The 24,141-nt window shown below is 41.3% G+C and overlaps 1 protein-coding gene across 7 annotated transcripts in view; it reads left to right on the top strand.

Moving 5' to 3' along the window:
- LOC121232777 (ceramide transfer protein-like) overlaps window positions 1-24,141 on the top strand; it is a 116,747-nt gene that overhangs the window by 3,244 nt on the left and 89,362 nt on the right. For all 7 annotated transcript variants that reach the window (XM_041121219.1, XM_041121223.1, XM_041121224.1 and 4 more), the window contains one exon: window positions 1,513-1,647. In XM_041121219.1, the coding sequence (XP_040977153.1) occupies window positions 1,513-1,647 (135 nt within the window). The remainder of the gene's footprint in view (window positions 1-1,512; window positions 1,648-24,141) is intronic.

Below are 24,141 nucleotides of genomic sequence, written 5' to 3'. Positions count from 1 at the left end.
CATGGCATGCTTTGATTGCAACAGCAAATGCAAGATTGACTGCTATATTTACCTCACTTAACTGTGTCAAAGAAGGAAAGGTGCTTTCCTCCCTGTCCCTTGCTCCGAGATACTTTGGACTCTGCCTTTCGCATCTGGGAGGAGTTGGGAATATGAGAGACTGGAAAAGGAGGAAGGCAGGAAATAATATACCTCCATGACAGCTTGTGCTACCAGTTTATGTACTAAGCACAGCTGAGGCTTTCTTTAAGAAATACTAAACTTAGCAATTCGATGTATTAAGGGCTTTATCTTTGGGGAGCAAATCTAGGTCTTACGCTTGAAAATTGTTAGGAATTTCTCAGCTATAGAATTTGCTTTCTGTAGACCTCCTCTTGTTATTAATAGAGTTAACATGCTGTTATGGGACATGTATTAACTAATATGTGTAGTATAATGTAGAAATGAGCCTGTTAGTCCACTTTCTTCCCCCTATTTATATGTTATAAAAATGGTGAATAATGGTTGGAATTAAATGCAAAAAGAGACATTTTAAACTTATTTCTTGGAGCTTTTTGTCAAAGAACAGTTGTCATGATCAAAGAAGTGCTTGCATGATAAAATTTTCAGTGCTTTTGTTTCCATTTTAATGTAATTTATCATTTTTGCACTGTGATTGAAGACCAAGCACCAGTGTGTAGCCAGTTATAGAACAGTTCTGATCAGTGTCATATGATTCTACAAAGTACAGCTCAGTATTGTTGAGATGATGATTCAAATAATAAGATTAATAATCAGAACTTTTAGTCACTTCTAACTAGATCTTTGTAGGATGAATCCAGGACTTGTTCCTGGAGTATCACTTTTATTCCATGTATGGATGTGGAGTCCCTAGGAAAAAAAAAAATCTGAATAACAAAAGGATGATTGGATGTCTGCTTATAAGCAAGTATCATCTTAATGAGAAAGTGGTTAGGAATTAAAACCTAAAGCAATATCTATGGGCAATATTAAATTGATAAAGAACTGATTGCTCTAGGCACTATAGTAGTTATATACTGTACTGGTGGGATAATGGCATGTTTCTATTTATATGAAGAGAACTAGATACTTTAATAAAATCATTGTTGTAGAAATTAACTTTTATAAGAAATAAATTATTTCATGTTCTGCTTAAGCTTGGCTTTGATCTAACTCCAGACTTTAAACCAAATGACTAAACTCACCTTAGTGATTAATGTTTTATCCCCCCCTTAATTTGTCATCAGTATGTTTATTACCTTTATTTTAACTGGCCTAAGCAATGCAGTTAAGACATCTGTTATTCATTTGAAACAACTTCAGTATCTTCAGGAGTTTGTAAAATGATTTTAGGGAGCTCTGGGCAGAAGAGGAATAAAAGTTCTCAATTGGGAAGAACTTTTATAGAAGTTGCTTTTTTTTCTCCTGGTGCTTGAAAGCCTGAGAAATATCAGCCAAACTATTTTTATTGTTATTTTTCTATTAGCTGATTTTTTTTTTTTTTTTTTACAGTGGACCAACTACATTCATGGGTGGCAGGATCGATGGGTAGTTCTGAAAAGCAACACACTCAGTTATTACAAGTCTGAAGATGAAACGGAATATGGCTGCAGAGGATCTATCTGTTTGAGAAAGGCTGTGATTACAGTAAGTGCTATTTCAGTATTGCCATCTTTTCATGTTTTGGGGTGCTACATATTTGTAGGCTAACGTCTGGTGAAAGCAAATATGGGTATGGCAAATTCTGTTAGGTCGTTTAATATTAAAGTTAGTGATATTAGTGCAACGCTGTGGAGCAGGGCAAGGAGTTACTAATAAGAAAACAAGCTGTTCTCATTTGAGACTGCAGTAAGCAGCTTTTCATCTCTTATCTTAGAGGTTTCTGTGGTTAGGGATACACTTTGCTTCTGGAGGAGGCAGAGTTTTCCCAGGGGTCAGCCTAAGACCGTGGACCAACTTCCCAAAGGAGGCAACATCCATCACAGTCCTTACACTTTGCACTACAAAGAGAGGGTAGTATTTCTTTGACTGTACTTTCTGAACATGACTCTGTACAACATTTTGGAAAGAAAATGTTCTACTGTGTGTTTCCTCCTCTAAAGTGTGGTGCTGGTTTTGCCTAATGCTAAAAGATCTGGTATTATGCTGGTAAGAATAAAGAGCCTACATATAAGTGAAATCTCATAAAGATGAATTGGCCTTAGAAGATAAAGAAAAAAATCTTTTTGTAGCTTTCAGAATTATGATATGCATTATGAATAATGCTTGCCAAAAAGCATGCTGTAGCTTTTCTGTGTTACCATTAAATAGTCAGTCCAGTTATTTGACTTGGGGGGGGGGGGGGGGGGGGGGGAAGCTGGATTTCTGTCTAGCACATAACTTCCTAGAGCAGTAGTATTAAATCTTACTATTTATGTTCTTATTCCACCAAATGTTTTGCTTTCAAAGTGAATTGAGGATGACAAGTTTCCTTTTCTTACTAATATTCAGCTTCAAAATGTGTTTTAAAAAAATTCTATTTGTGTTTGGAAAAAAAAAAAGACTGGATTGATTACATCAACTTTATGTATTTTGGAAAAAAGATTGTGAAGAAAAAGCAGATTTTTACATTTAGATGTTTGAGAGGTATTGCAGTCATCTAAAAAGTAAAACAGATTACCTCATTTCTTCTAAAGCTCTTTTTAAAACTGCTTAAACTTTTAAAACTTGCTCAAGATTTGACTTATTCAGGAATATATGGTGCATAGCAACAGCATCTAGAAGTGCTCATTTAAGTGTACTTCTGGTGGTCTGTAGAGGTACCAGCCTCTGATAAGGACTTCCAAAAAGGTGTCTCATTCACTAGTAAGAGGCTTAACATACCAACCAGGCAGAGACAGGAAGGTGGTGACAAGGAGGTAGGCCAAGGGATGTCGGGAAGTGTGCTGTAGAGCACAACTCAGCAGCTTGAATTCCAGTTGTGGTGGCAGAGAGATTATAGTGATGCTGATATTGCTTCTGGAGTGTTTTGGTATATTGTGCTTTGTGAAGGGAAGTTGGTGAGCTCCTTATCTTTTTGACTAGGAAGTGTGTAACACTGAAACTTCTTGCAGATAGCTTTTTTCCTCTCTTTTATCTGGCACTTGTTACATCTGGTAACTTGGAGTTGAATTTTTGGTGTTTTGTGGGTTTTTTGGTGTTTGGGGTTTTTTTTTCCAGTTCTTGAGCTTCTTGAATACATTGAGAAAGAATAAAAAGTGGGCAAAGTTCTAATAATCAATCAGATGTTTTAGTTGTTCCATTTTCGTTCAGGATCATGCATTGTGAGTGGTATTTGACAGTTTAATTGCTTGATTGTAGTTTGAAATGGCATCTGTGAAACCTGGTAAACTCCTGTTAATTATTTCTAGCTGCAGTTAGTGATTGCTGTGTAAGTATTAGAGGTTCAGGAATACTATTAGATCATTTCATGTGTCTCTAGGATATAGAAATTTACTTCTGAAACTGCCATGTGGTTCTCTTATTTTTCAGAAGTTATTCTTCTAGGCCAGAGTTTTAGAATGAATGCTTCTGGTTTGATAGTTGTTTGGTAGCAAATTGAATAGTTTTTTAAAAAACCTATGTTTTCAATAGTAGAAAATGAATTTTGCTCAAAGATAATTGTTTAAAATATTCTTCCTGAGGTACATAGTTAATCTTTATTTTCATGTTCTTGTAATGTCTTGCTAACTATAATCTTACTAGCATGTATTTAAATGCATAGGAAAACACCAATAGTTGATAAAATAAATGTTGATATGATAATAGAAAGCTACTCTTGCTATCAATGGAACTTATTAATTACCGTATGTCTTGTGATTACTTTGGTAGAGAAGGGAAGTCAGGTTTCTTACTGACTTAATGTTCAGTAGCACTGATCTGATGTAGTTGGGATCTTCATCTTGAATATTTTTTGACAGTCTTCTGCTATACTGTAAGTTTAGTTTTCCTTGATCTTGCTAATCCAGAGTCAGGCATAGTAACTACCTATCTCCTAACCAGGAGTTCTCCTTAAGTACAAAGCGGGGCATGAGTGGTATGAGATGGTGTTGATGGCTGTAATGTTTCCTTGTAGGAAAGGGGGGATTGGATTCTTGTGAAGCTTTCTTTTAGGTGCTCAGATTAGGTATGCATGTTTGTCTTCGATGGGGGACATAATGATTTTCTGTGTATAATTAATGCTACTAGTAGTATAGAATGTCCATGTTTCATTGATGTGTAAGCATAAATTTGGAAAGCTGCTCTCACTGAGTAGTCTTACTGTACTTCCAGCAATGAAGATAAGCCTAATGATAACTCATAGTATGAATTAAGAAATGTGAATGCTGCATTTGGAAAGCCATAGTCCTTTCTGATCTTGTTTTAGCATTCCTATCACATTGGGCAGAGATGGATAGATAATTCTACAGGGATATTTTATAAAATGACACTTGTCTCTCCCCTCTTTAATTAATGAGAGGAAGACTTGTTAAATTAGCTCATTAAAGTAGCTTCTTTAGGTATTTTAAGCGTAGAATTATAATGTCATATCTCCAAAACAGGTAGGTTCTTGTGACAGTAGTCTTTAATTGAATGGAAAACATGGGGTCTAGTTGGGCTACTCACTATATTAAACACTGGGACTGAGAAAAGCTGATTTCTCTGGAACAGAAGACTAAAGGATCAATATTTATTGTATATTCACTGGATTACATCAAGTAATGAACCGTCAAGAACTAGCCATGTGAATTAAGTTATGAAGGAGGACAATGAAAGTTAATATATGATGCTGAGTTGCTTTTAGCCAGATAATGAAAAACACCTCGAAGGTGTTTTATAAGATAACAGAGTAGAGGCTTGAACTCAAGTTAAAAGCTCTTCTGCTATGTGGTTAAGGGATGAGAAGAAATTATGGGTATTATAAAAAGTTGATATATGCACAGATTTAAGCTTTGTTCTATTACTCTAGCTTGGATGTCCTAAGTTACTGCTGCAGTTGATTGTCAGAGACGGATAATGTTTTTTAAAGATATCCTTCATTACTGTAAAACTCTAGTTCTTTAATTCCTGAAGTCATGCTTTCAATGGGGACTTCTATGTACATGGTTAGGAGTTGGATGTTCATAGAATCATAGAATCGTTTAGGTTGGAAAAGACCTTTAAGATAGAGTCCAACTGTCAACCATGCCCACTAAACCATGTCCTGTGCCTTGTCTACGTGCTTTTTGAATACCTCCAGGGATGGTGACTCAACCGCTTCCCTGGGCAGCCTGTTCCAATGCCTGACAACCCTTTCAGTAAAGAAATTTTTTCTAATATCCAATCTAAACCTCCCCTGGTGCAACTTGAGGCCATTTCCTCTTGTCCTATCACTAGTTACTTAATAGAAGAGACCATTACCCACCTCACTACAACCTCCATTCAGGTAGTTGTAGAGAGTGATAAGGTCTCCTCTCAGCCTCCTTTTCTCCTTCATTTTGTCTTTTCTCATATTTAAGTCTCATTTTAGAGGTCTTGATCCATCTTTCAGTAATACCACAAATAAGGACGATTTCCAATTGTCCTGGTTTCAGCTGGGATAGAGTTAATTGTCTTCCTGGTAGCTGGTACAGTGGTATGTTTTTGAGTTCAGTATGAGAAGACTGTTGATAACACTGATGTTTTCAGTTGTTGCTAAGTAATGTTTAGTCTAAAGTCAAGAATTTTTTTCAGCTTCTGATGCCAAGCCAGTGAGAAAGCTGGAGGGGCACAAGAAGTTGGGAGGGGGACACAACCAGGGCAGCTGACCCAAAGTGGCCAAAGGGGTATTCCATATCATGTGATGTCACATCTAGTATATAAACTGGGGGGGAGTGGGGGCAGGGGGCTCGGGAACTAACTGGGCGTCGATTAGCGGGTGGTGAGCAATTGCATTGTGTATCATTTGTATATTCCAATCCTTTTATCATTACTGCTGTCACTTTATTAGTCTTATTATTATTATTAGTTTCTTCTTTTCTGTTCTATTAAACCGTTCTTTTCTCAACCCAGGAGTTTTACTTCTTTTCCCGATTTTCTCCCCCATCCCACTGGGTGTGGGGGGAAGTGAGTGAGCGGCTGCGTAGTGCTTAGTTGCTGGCTGGGGTTAAACCACGACACCAATGAAATCAAAAAGCACACCAGAGGTTTCAGTACTCACAGACAGGATTGTAAGGAGTTTAATAAATCTTTCCCTTTTTTCCCCCCTATTTTTAATTCCCTGTTGTGGTATCCACAAGATGAAGTATGTTATCTCAGAAAGAACATGGAAAAAACCCAGGAATTTGAATTGGCTGAAGAGTTCTAAGGAGGGAAAATACAAAAATACTAACAATATTCAAATTCAAGTAACAATAAAAATTATTTGTACTCTATGGTTTCTAAAAATTAAGTCATATAGTTAATGGTTTGTTAACATTTTCAATGTTTTCTCTTTGTTTTCTTGTTTGTTACTGGAAATAAAATGACTAGGGCAAAGTAGATATTTTGTTAAGACACAAGAACCTTTTCTAAAATAATCATTTTCCAATTCAAAGAATCGTAGAATCATTCAGGTTAGAAAAGACCTTTAAGATCATCGAGTCCAACCATAAACCTAACAGTGCCAACTCCACCACTAAACCATGTCCCTAAAGCGCCATGCCTACATGTCTTTTAAATACCTCCAGGGATGGTGACTCAACCACTTCCCTGGGCAGTCTGTTCCAATGCCTGACAACCCTATTGGTGAAGAAATGTTTCCTAATATCCAATCTAAACCTCCCCTGGCCCAACTTGAGGCCATTTCTTCTCATGCTATCACTTGGTACTTGGGAAAAGAGACCAGTACCCACCTCGCTACAACCTCCTTTCAGGTAGTTGTAGAGCGCAATAAGGTCTCCCCTCGGCCTCCTTTTCTCCAGACTAAACAACCCCAGTTCCCTCAGCCACTCCTCATAAGACTTGTTCTCTAGACCCTTCACCAGCTTTGTTGCTCTTTGGACACAGTCCAGCACCTCAATGTCTTTCCTGTAGTGAGGGGCCCAAAACTGAACACAGTACTCAAGGTGTGGCCTCACCAGGGCCGAGTACAGGGGGATGATCGCTTCCCTGCTCTTGCTGGCCACACTATTTCTGATACAGGCCAGGATGCCGTTGGCCTTCTTGGCTACCTGGGCACACTGCTGGCTCATATTCAGCTGGCTGTCAATGTTGATGGCAGTCCTGTAGTGGTAGATCTGTGGGATTCAGCTTTGGAGTTAGAAGGTCTAGGGTCTGTTGTTAAAAGAACACACAGAAATGCTTTGTAGAGTTTGAAGTCCAACTTCCAGGGAAACTCACCTTTCAGCTTGTATTGTTTTTGCCTTGATTACTGTCTATTCTGATAGTGCCATTGCTGCTTTTGTACAGAGGGATTTGTACTATATACATGGTATGCATAGAATAACTTAACCTCATGAGGTACCTTCCTGTTTATCTGCTGTGCGCCCCCCCCACAGGCAGTTTCACAGAAAGGCCAGCACTAATTTAATCCTGGTGGTAATTTATATTAATAGATTCTTCAAACCTGTTTACAAATTCTTAACACTGAAGTGTTTATCTTATGAGTACTAGGGTTTTTCCAGAAAGGACTTGGCTGGTTAGGACAGTTCTTCTGCATGGATCTTGAAAAATGCTTAGAGAAATGTCATGCTTGATAACTTTTAAGAATGCTTAAATTCAGCCATGTGTGCACTTCATTTTTTTTGTCACTAGAGGTGACTACCTATACAGGAATGTTGTGCTTTAACCCCAGCCAGCAACTAAGCACCACGCAGCCGCTCACTCACTTCCCCCCTACCCAGTGGGATGGGGGAGAAAATTGGGAAAAGTAGTAAAACTCGTGGGTTGAGATAAGAATGGTTTAATAGAACAAAAAAGAAGAAACTAACAATGATAATGATAACACTAATAAAATGACAACAGTAATAATAAAAGGATTGGAATGTACAAATGATGCGCAGTGCAATTGCTCACCACCCGCTGATCGACACACAGCTAGTCCCTGAGTGGCGATCCCCCTGCCCCCACTCCCCCCAGTTTCTGTACTAGATGTGATGTCACATGGTATGGAATACCCCTTTGGCTGTTTTGGGTCAGGTGCCCTGGATGTGTCCTGTGCCAACTTCTTGTGCCCCTCCAGCTTTCTTGCTGGCTGGGCTTGAGAAGCTGAAACATCCTTGACATTAGTCTAAACACTACTTAGCAACAACTGAAAACATCAGTGTTATCAACATTCTTCTCATACTGAACTCAAAAACATAGCAGTGTACCAGCTACTAGGAAGACAATTAACTCTATCCCAGCTGAAACCAGCTGAATTCAAAAAGCTTATGTTCCAACTTAAATTTGAGCTTTTATTCAGATAGGATTCATACCTGCCATGTTGCTTTAATCCAGTAGTTGGTTTTCATTTTACTTTCTGCATTGCTGATGTAGAAAAACTTTTTGATTTCTAATTTGGTAGCTTAAACAAGATGCAATAACTGCGATGCAATGACTTTCCTTGGTTTTGGTTATACTGAGATGATGCATACTCATGTAAAAATCTTAATGGAAATATACTATTGATATTAGTCTTTTTTAGAACATTTTGTTGTTATTGTGTTGTAAAGAGACATTTAGACAGTTCTGTCAAAATGCCTGGACTAGGATTGAGTAATGAATACAGTTTGCATAATGGAGATAGTTTTAGTAAACTAGTTTGTTTCCAGAAACAGTAATAGGAGAGAACCGTTGCTTAATGAAGGCAGTAATGATGTGTTATATTAATATACAAGTTGCAAGCCATTCCCCTTCAGAATGGACTTCTGAAAGGGTGGATTTCTTGATTATCTATTGCTTGTGGATATCTGGAGCTTGGGACAGACAAGAAGATAGAAAACTGAAGTCTGCCTGAGACAGACAACCTAGTGAATTGTCTGAACTTTTTTTCTAAATAACAATAAATTGCTATTGTGAAGAATTTAATAAATATTCATGTTATAAATTAAGGCTGGAATAAACATGTTTTAGTTCTGGTTTACCAAAAGAACAAGAACACTATACATGAAAGAGCTAAACTGGTAGTTTCCAATTTTGACCTTCTCATTTTCTTACACCATAGTCTGAAGAAAGAATGAGACAGTTCTTTCCAGTAATCAGCTGCTAATAATAAAAAACTTTCCCCACTTTTTTAAAGATACTATTAGTTGAACAACCCTCCTTCCTCTGTCTAGCAGTATTTCTGGTTTATTTATAGTATGATGCTGGCCACCATGAATAATTGGGCACTTGTGAGAAGTACAGATTGACATCTTTAAAAATAGATCGACAAGTTAACATGCTTCATACATTTGTCAATTTAAACAGATACAGAAGCTTCCTGTGAGAGCTTTTTTCACAGAAATTTTAAACTCTACAAATATTTAAGTTTTAAAGATGTGTATTTTAATTGAAGGGAATGTCAGTGCTAAACATATTCTTAGTAGTATTGTTTTAAAACACTTTTAGCATGAAGAATCATCTCTTGCAAAATAGATTTTCAAAGATTCACCATGATGTTAATAGTGCATTGGTGTCTTACTGTTACATTTCATATTTTATACAATTTAAAAGAATTTCAGAAGCAGTTGGAGTGGTAGTGTATAGAAGTGGACCTGCTTGGAGGATTAATGTGGGTAAACTTTGGATTAGCTCTTTCTAGCTACTGCTCTGAACTTTGATCTTGCTAACAGACCTGCTTATCACAAAAGGATGATGTCATTGTGACTTTTATCTACTGATAGGTTTGATTCTGTCAGCTGCTAGTTAAGTTGAATGGGAACTGTTAGCTTTTAGTTGGTGAAAGCTTTTATTAAAAAAGCTAAGCTATAAATCCATGCCCTGGGCAGAAATACCATAGCAGTAAATTTGTAATAATTGCTAATTGCATGGGGAAATATTGTTTCCAACTGTCTAAGGTTGGAAAACAATCTGTTTTAGTATGAAGTGATGAGCATTTAATTAATTTTCTGTAACTTGATAAAGTGCTTCCTTGGCCTTAATTGCTACTAAAAAGATGATTTGAATAAATGAAGACATAGAATACAAGCCCTAACTAGATAGGGGTTCATTTAGGACACAAGGCAATTAGTACTTTTAGGCTTTGGTGTGTGCCTTAAATAATCAAATAGTTACATCCAGACTGGTGGAAAATCTTGGCTAAATGGGAGAGAAATCTGAATGGAGATTCTAGACAGCTGTTTTGGGTTTGTGTGGTGGGGTTTTTGGTAGTGGGGGAGGGGCTGCAGGGGTGGCTCCTGTGAGAAGCTGCTAGAAGCTTCCCTGGCTCCAATTTGGACCCGCCTCTGGCCAAGGCTGACCCAATCAATGATGGTGGTAGTGCCTCTGGGATAACATATTTAAGAAGGGGAACCTACAGTGGGGGAAGTGATTGGAATGTGATAGAAAAGCTTATGCAGACACTAAGGTCAGTGAGGAAGGAGGGGGAGGAGGTGTGCCTGAGGAGGTGATGTCCCTGCAGCCTGTGGTGAGACAGCAGCCTGTCCCCCTGTAGCCCATGGAGGTGAACAGTGCAGCAGATGCCCACTTGCAGCCCATGGAGGACCCCATGCCAGAGCAGTTGGATGCCCCCAAAGATGGCCATGACTCCATGGGAAAGCCTGTGCTGGAGCAGTCTGTGACTGAAGATCGGCCTGCAGAAAGGACCCATGCCAGAGAAGTTTGTGAAGGACTGTCTCCTGTGGGAGGGACCCCACGGTGGAGCAGGGGATGAGTGAGGAGTCCTCCCCCTGAGGAGGAAGGAGCAGCAGAGAGAATGTGTGATGAACTGACCCCAACCCCCATGCCCTGTTCCTCTGTGCTGCCAGTGGGAGGAGGTAGAGAGAACTGGGAGTGGAGTTGAGCTGGGAAGGAGGGAGGGGTGGGGGGAAGGTGTTCTAAGGTTTGGTTTTACTTCCTAATATCCTTGTTTTGATTTGATTTGTAGTAAACTAAATTGATTTTGTTTCTTCCCAAGTTGAGCCTGTCTTTTGCCCGTGACCATAAGTGGTGAGTGATCCCTCCCTGTCCTTGTCTTGACCCATGAGCTTTTCTTTATGGGGGGGGGGGGGGGGGGAAGGAGTGAGCTAGTGGCTTCATGGTGTGCCATCCCTACAGAGGCAAGTGTGGTCAGGATGTGAAAGGACTGAGGTGATTGTATTCTGGAGAGGAAAATGCCAAAGATCAACAGAAGGGTGAGGGAGAGAAAGAGTTGATGCCTAGGAGATAATGAGATGGGGCTGGTGTTGGTGAGGCAGGCAGAAGTTGCTTGGAACATGGGATACTCCTGGACAATTATTTTTAGCATTCACATCCTCTGTACAAATTTGTATATGAATCTTACAGTCTTTGAGTTATCTGAACCAGAAATGGATGAGTTGATGTTCAAAGTGAAAATGTCATAATGTTGTCCTGTATTTATTAAAGTGCTATAGAGTGCTAATATCCTTAGCAAGCAAAAAGCAATTATTTGGCTGGGTGGAGAAATGGAAGATTTCTTCCTTAGTATGTATTGAGGAAATTAAGTCAGAAGTGGAAAAATATGCATTCAGATCAGCTTAAGTGAGATGGTTAATCATTATGGAATTCTTTGTCATAATATGAACAAGATGTGGAAAAAAAATCAGTAATGTGTATTAAATAATCAAATATTTTGGGATTACTTAATATTGCTGAAGAATTCAGCTTTAGTACTTGAATATAACCATATGTTACTACACACTTGAAATTAGGGCTGTAATCCAACAGTATTTTTGTCAACTTCTTATTATCAGTTAGGATATCATTCCCCCACTTTTTTATTAAAAGAATTAAGTTTTAACAGTGTTCATGATTTGACATATACTTCAGGATCATAATTCCTGCTCATGGGTTACATCTGAGCATTTTCATGCTGTGGAACACTTCTCTCAGATGCTATACCAAGCCTTAAATAATTCCAGTGTTTGCATTTGGTGTTAAAGCTATGGTTATATACCTCAGCAATTTTTTCTGTGATATTTGCAATCCTTATTCTTGCTCAATCTGAATTTCTATGAATCTTCCTAAGATTGATTTACTGTTAGTGGATATGGTTCATTTGTATGTCACCCCCCTCCAGGGTTGTAGTGTTGCTCAACAGTCCTGCTAGGCAACCTGCTGTTGACTATAAAATCTGTATTGTGATAGCCATTAATGACACTTTTAACATCTCTACTGAGAATTTGTGTAATACCAGACCTCACTTTCTGATATGCATTCCTGGAATGCTAAGTAAAAGGGTCAGAATACTCTTTTTAATATTGTTACGGATGCACACACAACCAAATCCAACAGATGTTAAAGCTCAGATTTATTCTTCAGTAAAAAGTTAGTTAGAACTCCGGTAACATTTTATAAAACCACAGGCTCAATGATGTAAGGAGAATTAGTACTACACAGCTGACTTAAGAATCCTTAAAAGTGATGACTCAAAATGCACATATCACTCACCTAAAAGCTGAGGGTGCTCTCCCTTGAGGAGTTACTTTGGGTGGTGCCCTGACCCAAGGGGGAGTCCCTGACTGCAGACCTGCTGCTCTGAGGAGGACTGATTCCAACATGTCCTCTGGTGGGACCCCATTTATACCCTTGTCGAATCTGATTTGTGGTCATTTTAATCCCTGTTGGCCAAGAAGGTCACCTTAGTGTACCTGGCATGTCTTGATTGGCCAGTTCAAATTTCAACCTGTGGCTTCTAGGGTTTAGGTTTTTTTCCCCCCTCTTCTCCCTGCCTGGAGAAGTTTTGTTTCCTGCTGGGGAGAGTGTATTGCCACAAATATCTACTAACATGCAGGTGCACCAGGCCATCTCCTGTTTTGCTGCATCCTAAAGTTGCTAACTCATCAGCCTTTTGCTTCTGTTCATACACACAGTAGTTCTTCACAGATGACTTCTTTAGTGTTGTTTCTGCTTCTCAGAGTTCATCTTTTTGCCTTCTCCTTTAGACATAAACTTCATTTGCTGCTTTTGCTGTGTTCCTCATGAATTCTAATCAATGTGGTTTAGATCAAATCTTCTGGCAGGCTTCAGCCACTTCTTAGTCTGTTTGGCATGTCTTTCCACTCAGTTGAAGTTTACCATTCCCCAGTTAAGAGGACCTGTCGCAGTAGAGACGGACACGACAAACATCAGATTGTGCCAAAATGGCTACTTTATTGTTCTAACAAGCCTTTTTATAACCTTCTTCAGAGTATGTGTTCATATATGATTGGTTTAGTTAGTAACTAACAATTCATGATTGGGTAACAGTTTTGCTGCGGATTCCTCAAGACGGTTCTTCTTATCATTTTCTTGCTCAGGACTTTCCAGACTCTCAAGGATACACCACAAGCTGCTCAAGGTCACGCTGCTCATGCACCGTCAGGCATTTGGCAGATTCGCTGCATTCCCCGACAATTCCCCCTTTTTGTATTTGTGCTAAAAATATTGCTCCAGCGGCCCTCTGCAGGGCCCTTTGCAGAAGGCTGAGAAGACAGGACAACATTAGGAGCACAGTTATTACAATCAAGATCGCTACCCCCCCCCAGTCTTGAGCGGAGATATCAACCATCCAGACAATCCCCAACCCTCGAACATCTTTGCTAGCCAATCTGACTCATCGCTTTTTGTCAACTTCCTGACTTCCTTCTTTAATTGTTGAATACTACTGTAAATGGATTCTGAGTGATCGGATAGATTCATACAACACATGCCTTCAAACTCACCACAACCATGTCCTTGTGCTAAAAGCAAAAAATCAATTTCAGCTCTATTTTGTAGTGTAGCATGTCTAACGCTATCAATGTCAGTTAGAAGGCCTCTTAAAGCTAAAGAGGTAGCATTAGTTTGTTTGCTAAGCCAACATCCCAACTTATTTAAAGTTCTTAAGGCATTTGCAACGCCAACTCCTGGTGCCAATATGGAGGCTGCTATGATCTGGCCTCGATTCCAGAATTCAATGTTATCTTGACAGGAACTGCTAAACTGATGAACAGTCCTTTGGACTTGCTTATGTTTTCAAGTCATGTTCAGAATCATTGACACATTTGGTGTTAATAACGTGAGGCGTCCGAGGCTACACGGGCCTCCATTCAATTTAGATGGAATGCCTCCCCAGGCACGATCTCCACAGATTAAAAACACACCAGGAGGTAGCGCAAGAGGAGCAACAGAGGATCGTGAAGCATTAGGTGTGGTGTAATTACACCACGCAGTTGCATTGCGATAAAGAATACTAGTTGCATTAACATTTTGGCCTCGGCGAGCAGTATTGTTATAAGAGTAATTAAAAAATACACAAGCATCCATCACTACAGATCCTAGTAATTCTAACTCTTGGGGTTCCTAGGTAACCTGCGAGAGGTGTGCATACACACCATCCCAGTTTTTTGTACAATTTTCTGGAGAACTACAGAGATTCGGGATCTGCAGTGGGTTCGGCCATGTGTCCACGGGTATTCCTACCAAGCATGTAGAAAATGGATTTTCAGGGCTTGCGGTGGCGAGACACATGGTGTCCTGATGTGTCATGTTTGCTAAAGTGACCCAAACATTTTGTTTAGGTTGTGAGACCACCCATCCTTCACCCTGAGGCAGGTTCCAATACAGGCCGAACACACCGAGCAGGAACCCAGCGAGGACCGGCATCTGTGGAAACACAAGCATAACCCCTTCCCCAGGTTAATAGCTCACATGGTCCACTCCACTGACCAGTAATTAAATCTTTAACATGTACTTTGATGCCTTTTTGTAAATTCTGTGTTGAAAAAAGAGAAGAGAAATGTTGAAAAAGAGGAAGTAGAGAAGAATTATCCCCATAATGGAGAAAGTTAAGAACATAAACTGCTTTATCTAAACATGCCTGTGGTGGTTCCCCAATCATTCCCCCTTTTTGTTTTTGAAGCTGCTGCTTCAACGTGCCATGTGCACGCTCAACAATTGCTTGTCCTGTCGGGGAGTGGGGAATTCCTGTAACATGAGTAACACCCCACAAATTAAAAAATGTTTGAACTTTCTGTGAAACATATGCTGGGCCATTGTCCGTTTTAATTTGGTGTGGCACCCCAAGCATAGAGAAAGCCTTCCGCAAATGTCGAATCACATCTTTTCCTGTTTCTGTATTATGTGCTGTTGCTACCAAAGCATGAGAATAAGTATCAATAGAAACATGAACATATTTCTGTTGGCCAAATTCATTTATATGAGTAACATCAGTTTGCCAAATCTGTAAAGCCTGCATACCTCTGGGATTAGTACCAAAATACACTGGAGTGTGAGTTCCTTGACAATCAGGGCAGGCAGCTATAATGGAGCGAGCTTCAGTATGGGACAAATCAAACTGCTGTCGTAAAGCTCGAAAACCTTGATGAAAAAATTGATGTGATAATACAGCTTGTTGCTTCAGGTTAGGAACAGTACTCAGAGCCATAGCAGAAACAAGAGCATCCGCTCTGGCATTACCTTCCGTATAAAATCCTGGTAAAGTGGTATGACTCCGGATGTGCATGATAAAATAAGGTTCTGTCCGTAGTTGAATACCTTTCCAGAGTTCTAAAAGCACATCAAATAATAATTGATTGTCTGACATGGTCAAAACCACTTTGTCTAGGTGACAAACTAAGTTAGCTACATACACTGAATCAGTTACAATATTTACAGGAGTAGAAAAAATAGAAAAGGCAACAGCCATTGCACGCAGCTCTACTACTTGTGGAGAACCATTTTGATATACTACTTTGTTGTTCCAGTTGTTCTTCTCATACCATACTACTGCTGCTTTACCTGTTTTTCCCGAGCCATCTGTAAAGACAGTGGGGCCTTTCACAGATTCTGGCTGGTTTAGATTTTTCTGACCAAATGGTACTTCTCGAGCAAAGTTCAGTAGCGGGTGTGACGGTAGATGATACGATATTTGCCCTTGAAAACCCGCCATGGCCACTTGCAGCTCGTAATTGTTTGCCAGACACCATTCAAAATACCAATTTTGAACAGGTAAAACAATCGTAGCTGGATCACATCCTGTTAGTTCTAAACATCGTTTTCTGGCTTTTATGATTACATCAGCAATAAGTTCAAACAATCCAGGAGCAGTTTTTCATGGCCGGAATGATAAAACCATCCATTCTAAAATATGTAATGGGTCATCCCACTCAGAATTCCACTGCACCAAAGCACCAAACGGCACAGTTTTGTCAATTAGTACAAAGAATTGTACCAATTGAAACAGATCTATTCGAGAAACAAATATGCATTGTTCCACCATGTGAATTACATTTAACGCTTCCTTATTTAATATTCTGGGTTCTGTTGGATCAGTGGAATTTTTTAATAATTCCAATAAAGGTTGCAACTGCAAATTGGTCAGTCCAAGATAGGGCCTGATCCAGTTCAAGGATCCCATCAGTTTCTGTACATCATTGAGTGTCTTAACCTCAAGGTTGAGTTTCACAGGTTGGGGCACAACCTGCTTGCTTGTAACTGTCATTCCCAAATATTTCCAGGGTTCTATTCTTTGTACCTTTTCAGGGGCAATAACTAATCCATATTGTTGTAACGAATTCCTGGCCAAATTCTCCATGTCATTCAACTGCTCCTTGTTGTCTGATGCTAACAGAATGTCATCCATATAATGATAACAATAACTAGTAGGGAATTTTTCCCTTACAGGTGACAAAGCTTGTGCTACAAACCATTGACAAATTGTTGGCGAATTTTTCATGCCCTGTGGCAGAACTCTCCATTGATGAGATCTTTTTGCTGGTTCTGCATGATTGATAGAAGGCACAGAAAATGCAAATTTTTCTTTGTCTTGGGAAGCTAATGGTATCGTAAAAAAACAGTCCTTAAGGTCCATGACAATGATTTCCCAATCTTGAGGGATCATGGCAGGTGAAGGCATGCCTGGTTGCAGAGCCCCCATCGTGGCCATGACAGCATTGACTTGCCGCAGGTCATGCAAAAATCGCCATTTTCCTGATTTCTTTTTTATGACAAACACTGGAGTATTCCATGGGCTCTGAGAGGGTTCAATGTGTCCAGCAGCTAGTTGTTCTGCCACCAATTCTTGCAGGGCCTTTAATTTTTCAATTGGTAGGGGCCACTGATCCACCCACACAGGGTTATTTGTTAACCAAGTTAAAACAAGCGTGGGTTGTCTAACACCCTGCAGCACAGTGGCCCCCGTTAAAAATCTGTGGTAATTCTCACCCCCCATTGCAACGAGCAATCCCTCCCCCATAAATTGAGGGGACCTGCCGTCACATATGGTTTAATGACTACTTGTTGGCCCTCAGGATTGGTAATCAGAACTGCTGTGGCTGCTGTCCTTGCTCGTGAGGATCCTCCCAGCCCCACTACCCCTATACCCGCATCCTCTGTTGGCCAGGTGGATGGCCACAGATAATCAGCAATAACAGTCACATCAGCTCCAGTGTCCAGGAGCCCCGCAAGCCTTACTGTGGTCGGCGATCGTCCGTGATTCGACAGCGTGCACGTCATATGTGGTCGGGATGATGAAACAGTCTGAGACCAGCAGACTTGAGGGGGTCCCGTAGAGCCGAAGCCTCCATCGCATCGCAGGCGCTGTTCTGCTTTTGAAACACAACTCGAAAAAGGAATAAGTTGAGCAATGCGAGTACCTTTTGGGATTGTTACTGGTGGGTAGGGGGTTGAAACCAGTGCACAAATTTGACCTGTAAAATCAGCATCAATAACTCCTACATGCACAGTTAGCCCATTTAACGTGCTACTTGATCTTCCCAGTAGCAATGCACTCAGTCCTCGTCCTATAGGACCCTTTGCATCAAGAGGGACCTTAACGATGTCTTTTGTGACTATAGTTATTGTGTTGGCGGTGGATACATCCAACCCTGCTGAGCCAGGTGTTGCAGCTGATAATTGTTCACAGAGGGGAGTTGGCTGGCTGCTGGGAGGGGATTTGTTGTCCTCGCATGCCCTCTCGCGCTCTTCTTGTGGTTTCCCTGTAGTGGCTGCCCATTAATATGAAATTTGGAATGACATTGTTTTGCAAAATGTCCTGGTTTTCCACATTTGTTGCAATTAATCTTTGGTGGGACGTTCACCGGTTGTTTACCTGGTGATGTTCTGTTTAGACAAGCTGCCTTTATGTGCCCTTCTCTGCCACACCCAAAGCATTTCCCTGAATTTCTCATATTCATAACAGTAGCTAGGGCAGCCACTTGCGCTGCCGACTGGGCGGCCACCTTATGTTCCACTGTCCCAACTTTAGAGCATGCGGCCACCATGTTGGGAATAGAAGGATCTCCTGGTAAAGCCTGTATTATCTTTTAACAGTCCTCATTAGCATTATCTTTTGCTAGCTGTTTGCACAGCATTTGTCTTAACACCTCATCTTCTACCTGTTTTTCCAGTGCGGCAGATATTTTTTCTACAAACTGTAAAAAGGGTTCTCTGGGGCCTTGGTGGATAGCAATGTATTTTTGCTTCGGAGCTGCTAGTTCCATGGTTCGCTTTAATGCCGTAATTCCTATATGCTGTGCCTGTTTGAGAACAATCGGAGGCCATGTAGCCTGCAGTTGAGGGTTATTAAACGGCCCTTCACCAAGTAAAGCATCCTCTCCAAGGCCAAGCCTCGGATCACCCTGTGGCAGCCGCAAATTATTCTGCGCTGCTGTGCGTGCCATCTGCCTCCAAGTAGATTGAAACACTTGCAACTGCACGGGCTGAAACAGCACTTGTGCGAGATGTGTAATGTCATATGGACACAGCAGATCCGTGCTGATTATTCGAATAAGTTGCATCACCTCAGGAGAATTGATTCCAAATTTTTGTGCTTTATTCTGCAAATCCTGCACCACTTTCCAGCCAATTGGATCGTGCTCATCGTGCTGATTTGCGCCTGCAGCAGCTTTGAAAACAGGAAATATACTAGGAGCCTCTGCTGTTATGTTTACAGGCTTCAGACATGCTGGTATAGGAGAGCACGGGCTGAGGCATTCAACTAGATCCCAGTTGCCAGCTTCGGCAGCATATTTCCTAACTCGCTCCCAAAATTGATCAGGAGATCTTGGGACTACAGTTATTGTGGATGGAGGGAGAGTCCATGGCGGGGCTTTTTTCACTATGGTTTTATCTGTAAGATGCAGAGCTTGCATAGCAGCAGTTAAAGCTTCTTCCTCACTTTCATTTTTGTTCTCACTTTCCGGCTCTGTGTTGTTCGCCGGATTCGCCGTATGTTCCTCCTCGGGGGGGGGGCCGATGGGGTCACCCCTTCTGCTGCTGCACCGCTAGGTGCCGCTGCTGCACCACTGGGTGGGGAGGGCCCCTCATCGCCCTGTAAAATATTTAATGGCGGAGGAGAAGAAGGTGGACGAGGGCATGATCTGCTTTTGCCCGTGAGGGGTTTCCTGCCTGCTACCGCTGATGCTGCGGCATCGGCTTCATTTGTTCCTTGGCCACAATCTTTCTCCTTTCTAACACTTTCTGGTTTTTCATCTTTCTTTTGCTCATCATTCGCCTCACATTCTGCTTTCCATTCCTTCAGGGTCTCGCTTAATAGATGCCATAATATAATCGCCAACTCACATGCCTCTTTCTGTCCTTTAGAGATCTCATCCAATATTTTCCATCCTACTGCTTGCCATGCACTTCACACTGAATGCAATAACTGTTGTGGCTTCAAAGCCATGCATCTTACTCCATATCAAAATCTTTTTCAGGTTTTGTTCGGTGGTTTTAACCCCTTTTCTTTTTAATAGGGCTTTCCAGGTAGACAAAACTGTCTCCTCTTCTTTTGTTAATTGCTGCCCCATTCTAACAGTTTAGTCCCCGGTGGCTCACCTTTTTGGGTGTCGAAGTTCAGGTCTGGACCAAGCAGACTCCCTCTGCTCTCAGCTTCACCAGGCTCCGTCTCCGCAGCTCTCCCCGCTGCCGCTATATTTCTATCTAGTACCAAAATACGTTCTTTAAATGATCACTTCGCACGATCGGGGTCACCATTTGTCGCAGTAGAGACGGACACGACAAACATCAGATTGTGCCAAAATGGCTACTTTATTGTTCTAACAAGCCTTTTTATAACCTTCTTCAGAGTATGTGTTCATATATGATTGGTTTAGTTAGTAACTAACAATTCATGATTGGGTAACAGTTTTGCTGCGGATTCCTCAAGACGGTTCTTCTTATCATTTTCTTGCTCAGGACTTTCCAGACTCTCAAGGATACACCACAAGCTGCTCAAGGTCACGCTGCTCATGCACCGTCAGGCATTCGGCAGATTCGCTACATACCCCGACAAGGACCAGTTGAAGAGAATTTGCTACCCCATGTCTCCAGACACTTAAGAATCCAGATTGCATTGTGACTAGTGTCTAATATATTCTTAAAACTTTAAGTTGCAGGAGAAAAGTTGTTTCACAGCTAAATATGTGTGCATATATAGATATATATGTACACAAATAGAATTTTTTATATATATATCTCTCAAGGAATTGGAGATAGTTGTGATGAGAGAGTTTAGACTGACGTCAGGTCAATTTTAAACTTTAGAATTAAAGCTTTTAGGCTGACATTTGTTAGCAACATGCCTTGTGCTTATAATTAGCTCTTACATGTTAATTATCACTATACATTGGTTCTTACGCACTAACCATTATCATTATGTATTCAATGCAGTCAAGTCTTTAACACTTATATCCTAAATTAGCTGCAAGTATGCAGTACCATGGAGCCAATGCCATATATCTAGTTTGATATCTTTGTTCTTGATGGTCCTAGTTGCTGAGGTCAAGGTGACCTGACTGGAGAGCTCCTTAATGGAGGGTGGGGGTGGGACACAGCCAACAGGACGGGGCAGAATTGAAATAGGCATCTTCTGCCAACCCTGCCCCAATTTGGGATCTTTTACAAAATGATTTTCTAGGCGATTTTTAATCCTTGGCTCCTCCTCCTGGACTACATCCTATGTGATGTTGGGGGGGGGGGGGGGGGCTGTTACTTTCCCAGGCTGCAGCAGGTGCATTGCCCTGTTGCTCAGCTGTTTTGGTTTTTGGGTTTTTTTTCTGCCCCTTGTGTAGCTGCTGCTGCTTAGAGCAAAAGCAGTCTTCCCAGCTCTGTAGGCTGTGCTTTTTCACTGACCAGTAATTTACCATTAAGGAGTTGTTTCTGGTTCTGGGGCTTTTGCTTTTAGCCTGTGTCCATATTTTCAAGGCCTTTGTTATCTCATTGTGGTGGGTTGACCCTGGCTGGATGCCAGGTGCCCACCAATGCTGCTTTATCATTACCCCTCCTCAGCTGGACAGGGGAGAGAAAATATAACAAAAGCCTTGTGGGTCAAGATAAGGACAGGGAGAGATCACTTCCCAATTACCGTCATGGACAAAACAGACTCAACTTGAGGAAAATTAATTTAATTTGTTACTAATCCAATCAGCGTAGGGTAATGAGAAATAAAACTAAATCTTACAACACCTTCCCCCCACCCCCCCATTCTTCCTGGCCACAACTTCACTCCTGAGTTCTCTACCTCCTCCCCCCAAGTGGCACAGGGGGATGGGGAATGGGAGATGCAGTCAGTTCATCACACATTGTTTCTGCTGCTCCTTCCTCCTCAGGGGGGAGGACTCCTTGCACTCTTCTGTTCCAGTGTGGGGTCTCTCCCATGGGAGACAGTCCTCCATGAACTTCTCCAATGTGAGCCCTTCCCATGGGCTGCAGTTCTTAATGAACTGCTCCAGCATGGGTCCCTTCCACAGGGTACAGTCCTTCAGGAATGGACTGCTCCAGTGTGGGTCCCCTGTGGGGTCACAAGTCCTGCCAGCAAACATGCTCCAGCGTGGGCTCCTCTCTCCACAGGTCCTGTCAGGAGCCTGCTCCAGCGTGAGCTTCCCGCAGGGTCACAGCCTCCTTTGGGCGTCCACCTGCTCCAGTGTGGGTTCCTCCATAGGCTGCAGGTGGATATCTGCTAAAACCATGGACCTCCATAAGCTGCAGGGGGGCAGCCTGCCTCACCATGGTTTTCACCATAGGCTTTGGGGGAATCTCTGCTCTGATACCTGGAGCACCTTCTTCCCCTCCTTCTTCACTAACCTTGGTGTCTGCAGAGTTGTTTTTCTCCCATATTCTCACTCTTCTCTCCATCTGAAATTAATGTTGCGCAGCAACTTTTTCCCCTTCTTAAATGTTATCATAGAGGCGCTACCAGCGTTGCTGATTGGCTTGGCCTTGGCTGGTGGCATGTCTGTCTTGGAGCTGTCTGGCATCAGCTCTATTGGACATGGGGGAAGCTTCTAGCAGCTTCACACAGAAGCCACCCCTGTAGCCCCCCTGCTGCCAAAACCTTGCCATGCAAACCCAATACACTCATGCTTAAATTTCATGTCATAATGAGACACCTGGTACCAAGCTCTAGTTCACTGAGCCAGTTTTCATAACAAGTTTATAATGAGCCTTACAGATCAGCACTGGGGCCTTGCATAGTTAGTATAAGGCTTGTGGCATGTTGTTAGTAATGGTAGTACTGTATTTATAGAAATGCTTATACAGTTGTATTAAGTTGCTTATGTTTGGATTCAAAGCAAGCTAATCTTAAAGTCTGCTTAGTGTGCTGCTTTCATGGGTATGGCAGGCCTCTGCTCTTAGCTGTGGCTCCCCTGCTTTCATAGGATGGGAACTCTCCATTCCCATCACTGTGAGTCTGAGTCTAGAGTGCTGTACTCTCTCTGACAGCTCAACAGTACTGCTGCAAAGCATGGCTTTGCTGTTAGGGTAGAGTATCCTGTCTGGGTGTTGCCTCATGGTTTTCTTGTGAAATCCATATTGGACTGTTGGTGTATGTACAGCTTTTGGATCTTCCATGGCATACTGCAGTACACAGTATGAGATATAACAAAAAGACAGCTAATCAGTATGCAAATAGTGATTTTAGGGGTGCAGCAGTGTATGTGATTCCTGTTCCTGTATTTGACTGTTCTCTTAAAACTAAAAAAAAATGATACATGGGGTTTCTGCATTCTCTAAAGTTGATATGAAGTTGCCTTGCTTCCTGCCTGATTAATAACTAACTTCTTCCTGTATATGACGGGATTCCTAATGAGTTTAACTCAGTGATTTCATATCAATTCTAAGCTGATGTTTTTCCAGGTGCTATAATTCTGATTTTTTTTTTTTTCCATGGCTAATGTATGATGTTGGTGGATATTGAAAATATTTTGCTCCTCATGGATACCCGAGAAGCACAATTTGCATTTTTCTGCAGGGGACTCAGTTATCTGGTTTAATTCCCACCAAGGTGACAACATGCATGCTTCCATTTCCAATATCTCTCATCCTGGAGTCATTAACTGATAGCTAGCACTAATGTGCTGGTTTTGGCTGGGATAGAGTTAATTTTCTTCATAGTAGCTAGTATGGGGCTATATTTTAGATTTGTGCTGGAAACAGTGTTGATAATGCTGAGATATTTTTAGTTACTGCTGAGCAGTGCTTACACAGAGTCAAGGCCTTTTCTGCTTCTCGCACCACCCCACTAGTGAGTAGGCTGGGGGTGCACAAGAAGTTGGGAGGAGACACAGCTGGGACAGCTGACCCCAACTGACCAAAGGGATATTCCAGACCATATGACGTCATGCTCAGTATATAAAGATGGGGGAAGAAGAAGGAAGAGGGGGATGTTCGGAGTTATGGAGTTTGTCTTCCCAAGTAACTGTTATGTGTGATGGACTCCTGCTTTCCTGGAGATGGCTGAACACCCGCCTGCTGATGGGAAGTAGTGAATGAATTCCTTGTTTTGCTTTGCTTGGGTGTGTGGCTTTTGCTTTACCTATTAAACTGTCTTTATCTCAGCCCTTGAGTTTGACCTTTTTCCTTCTGATTCTCTCCCCCATCCCACTGGGTGGGGAGGAGTGAGTGAGTGGCTGTGTGGTGCTTAGTTCCTGGCTGGGGTTAAACCATGACAACTAAACACAAGAGATAAGAACAGTTTAATAAGAAAGGAAGAAAATAATAATGATAACAATAAAATTACAATAATAATAATAAAAGGATTGTAATATACAAAACAATTGATGCACAGTGCAATTGCTTACCACTTGCTGACTGATGCCCAGTTAG

This window comes from Aquila chrysaetos, chromosome W (genome assembly GCF_900496995.4).
Source record: "Aquila chrysaetos chrysaetos chromosome W, bAquChr1.4, whole genome shotgun sequence".
NCBI lineage: Eukaryota > Metazoa > Chordata > Aves > Accipitriformes > Accipitridae > Aquila > Aquila chrysaetos.
The sequence above is the reverse complement of the archived record's forward strand: the minus strand, read 5'-3'. Positions and strand labels throughout refer to the sequence as shown.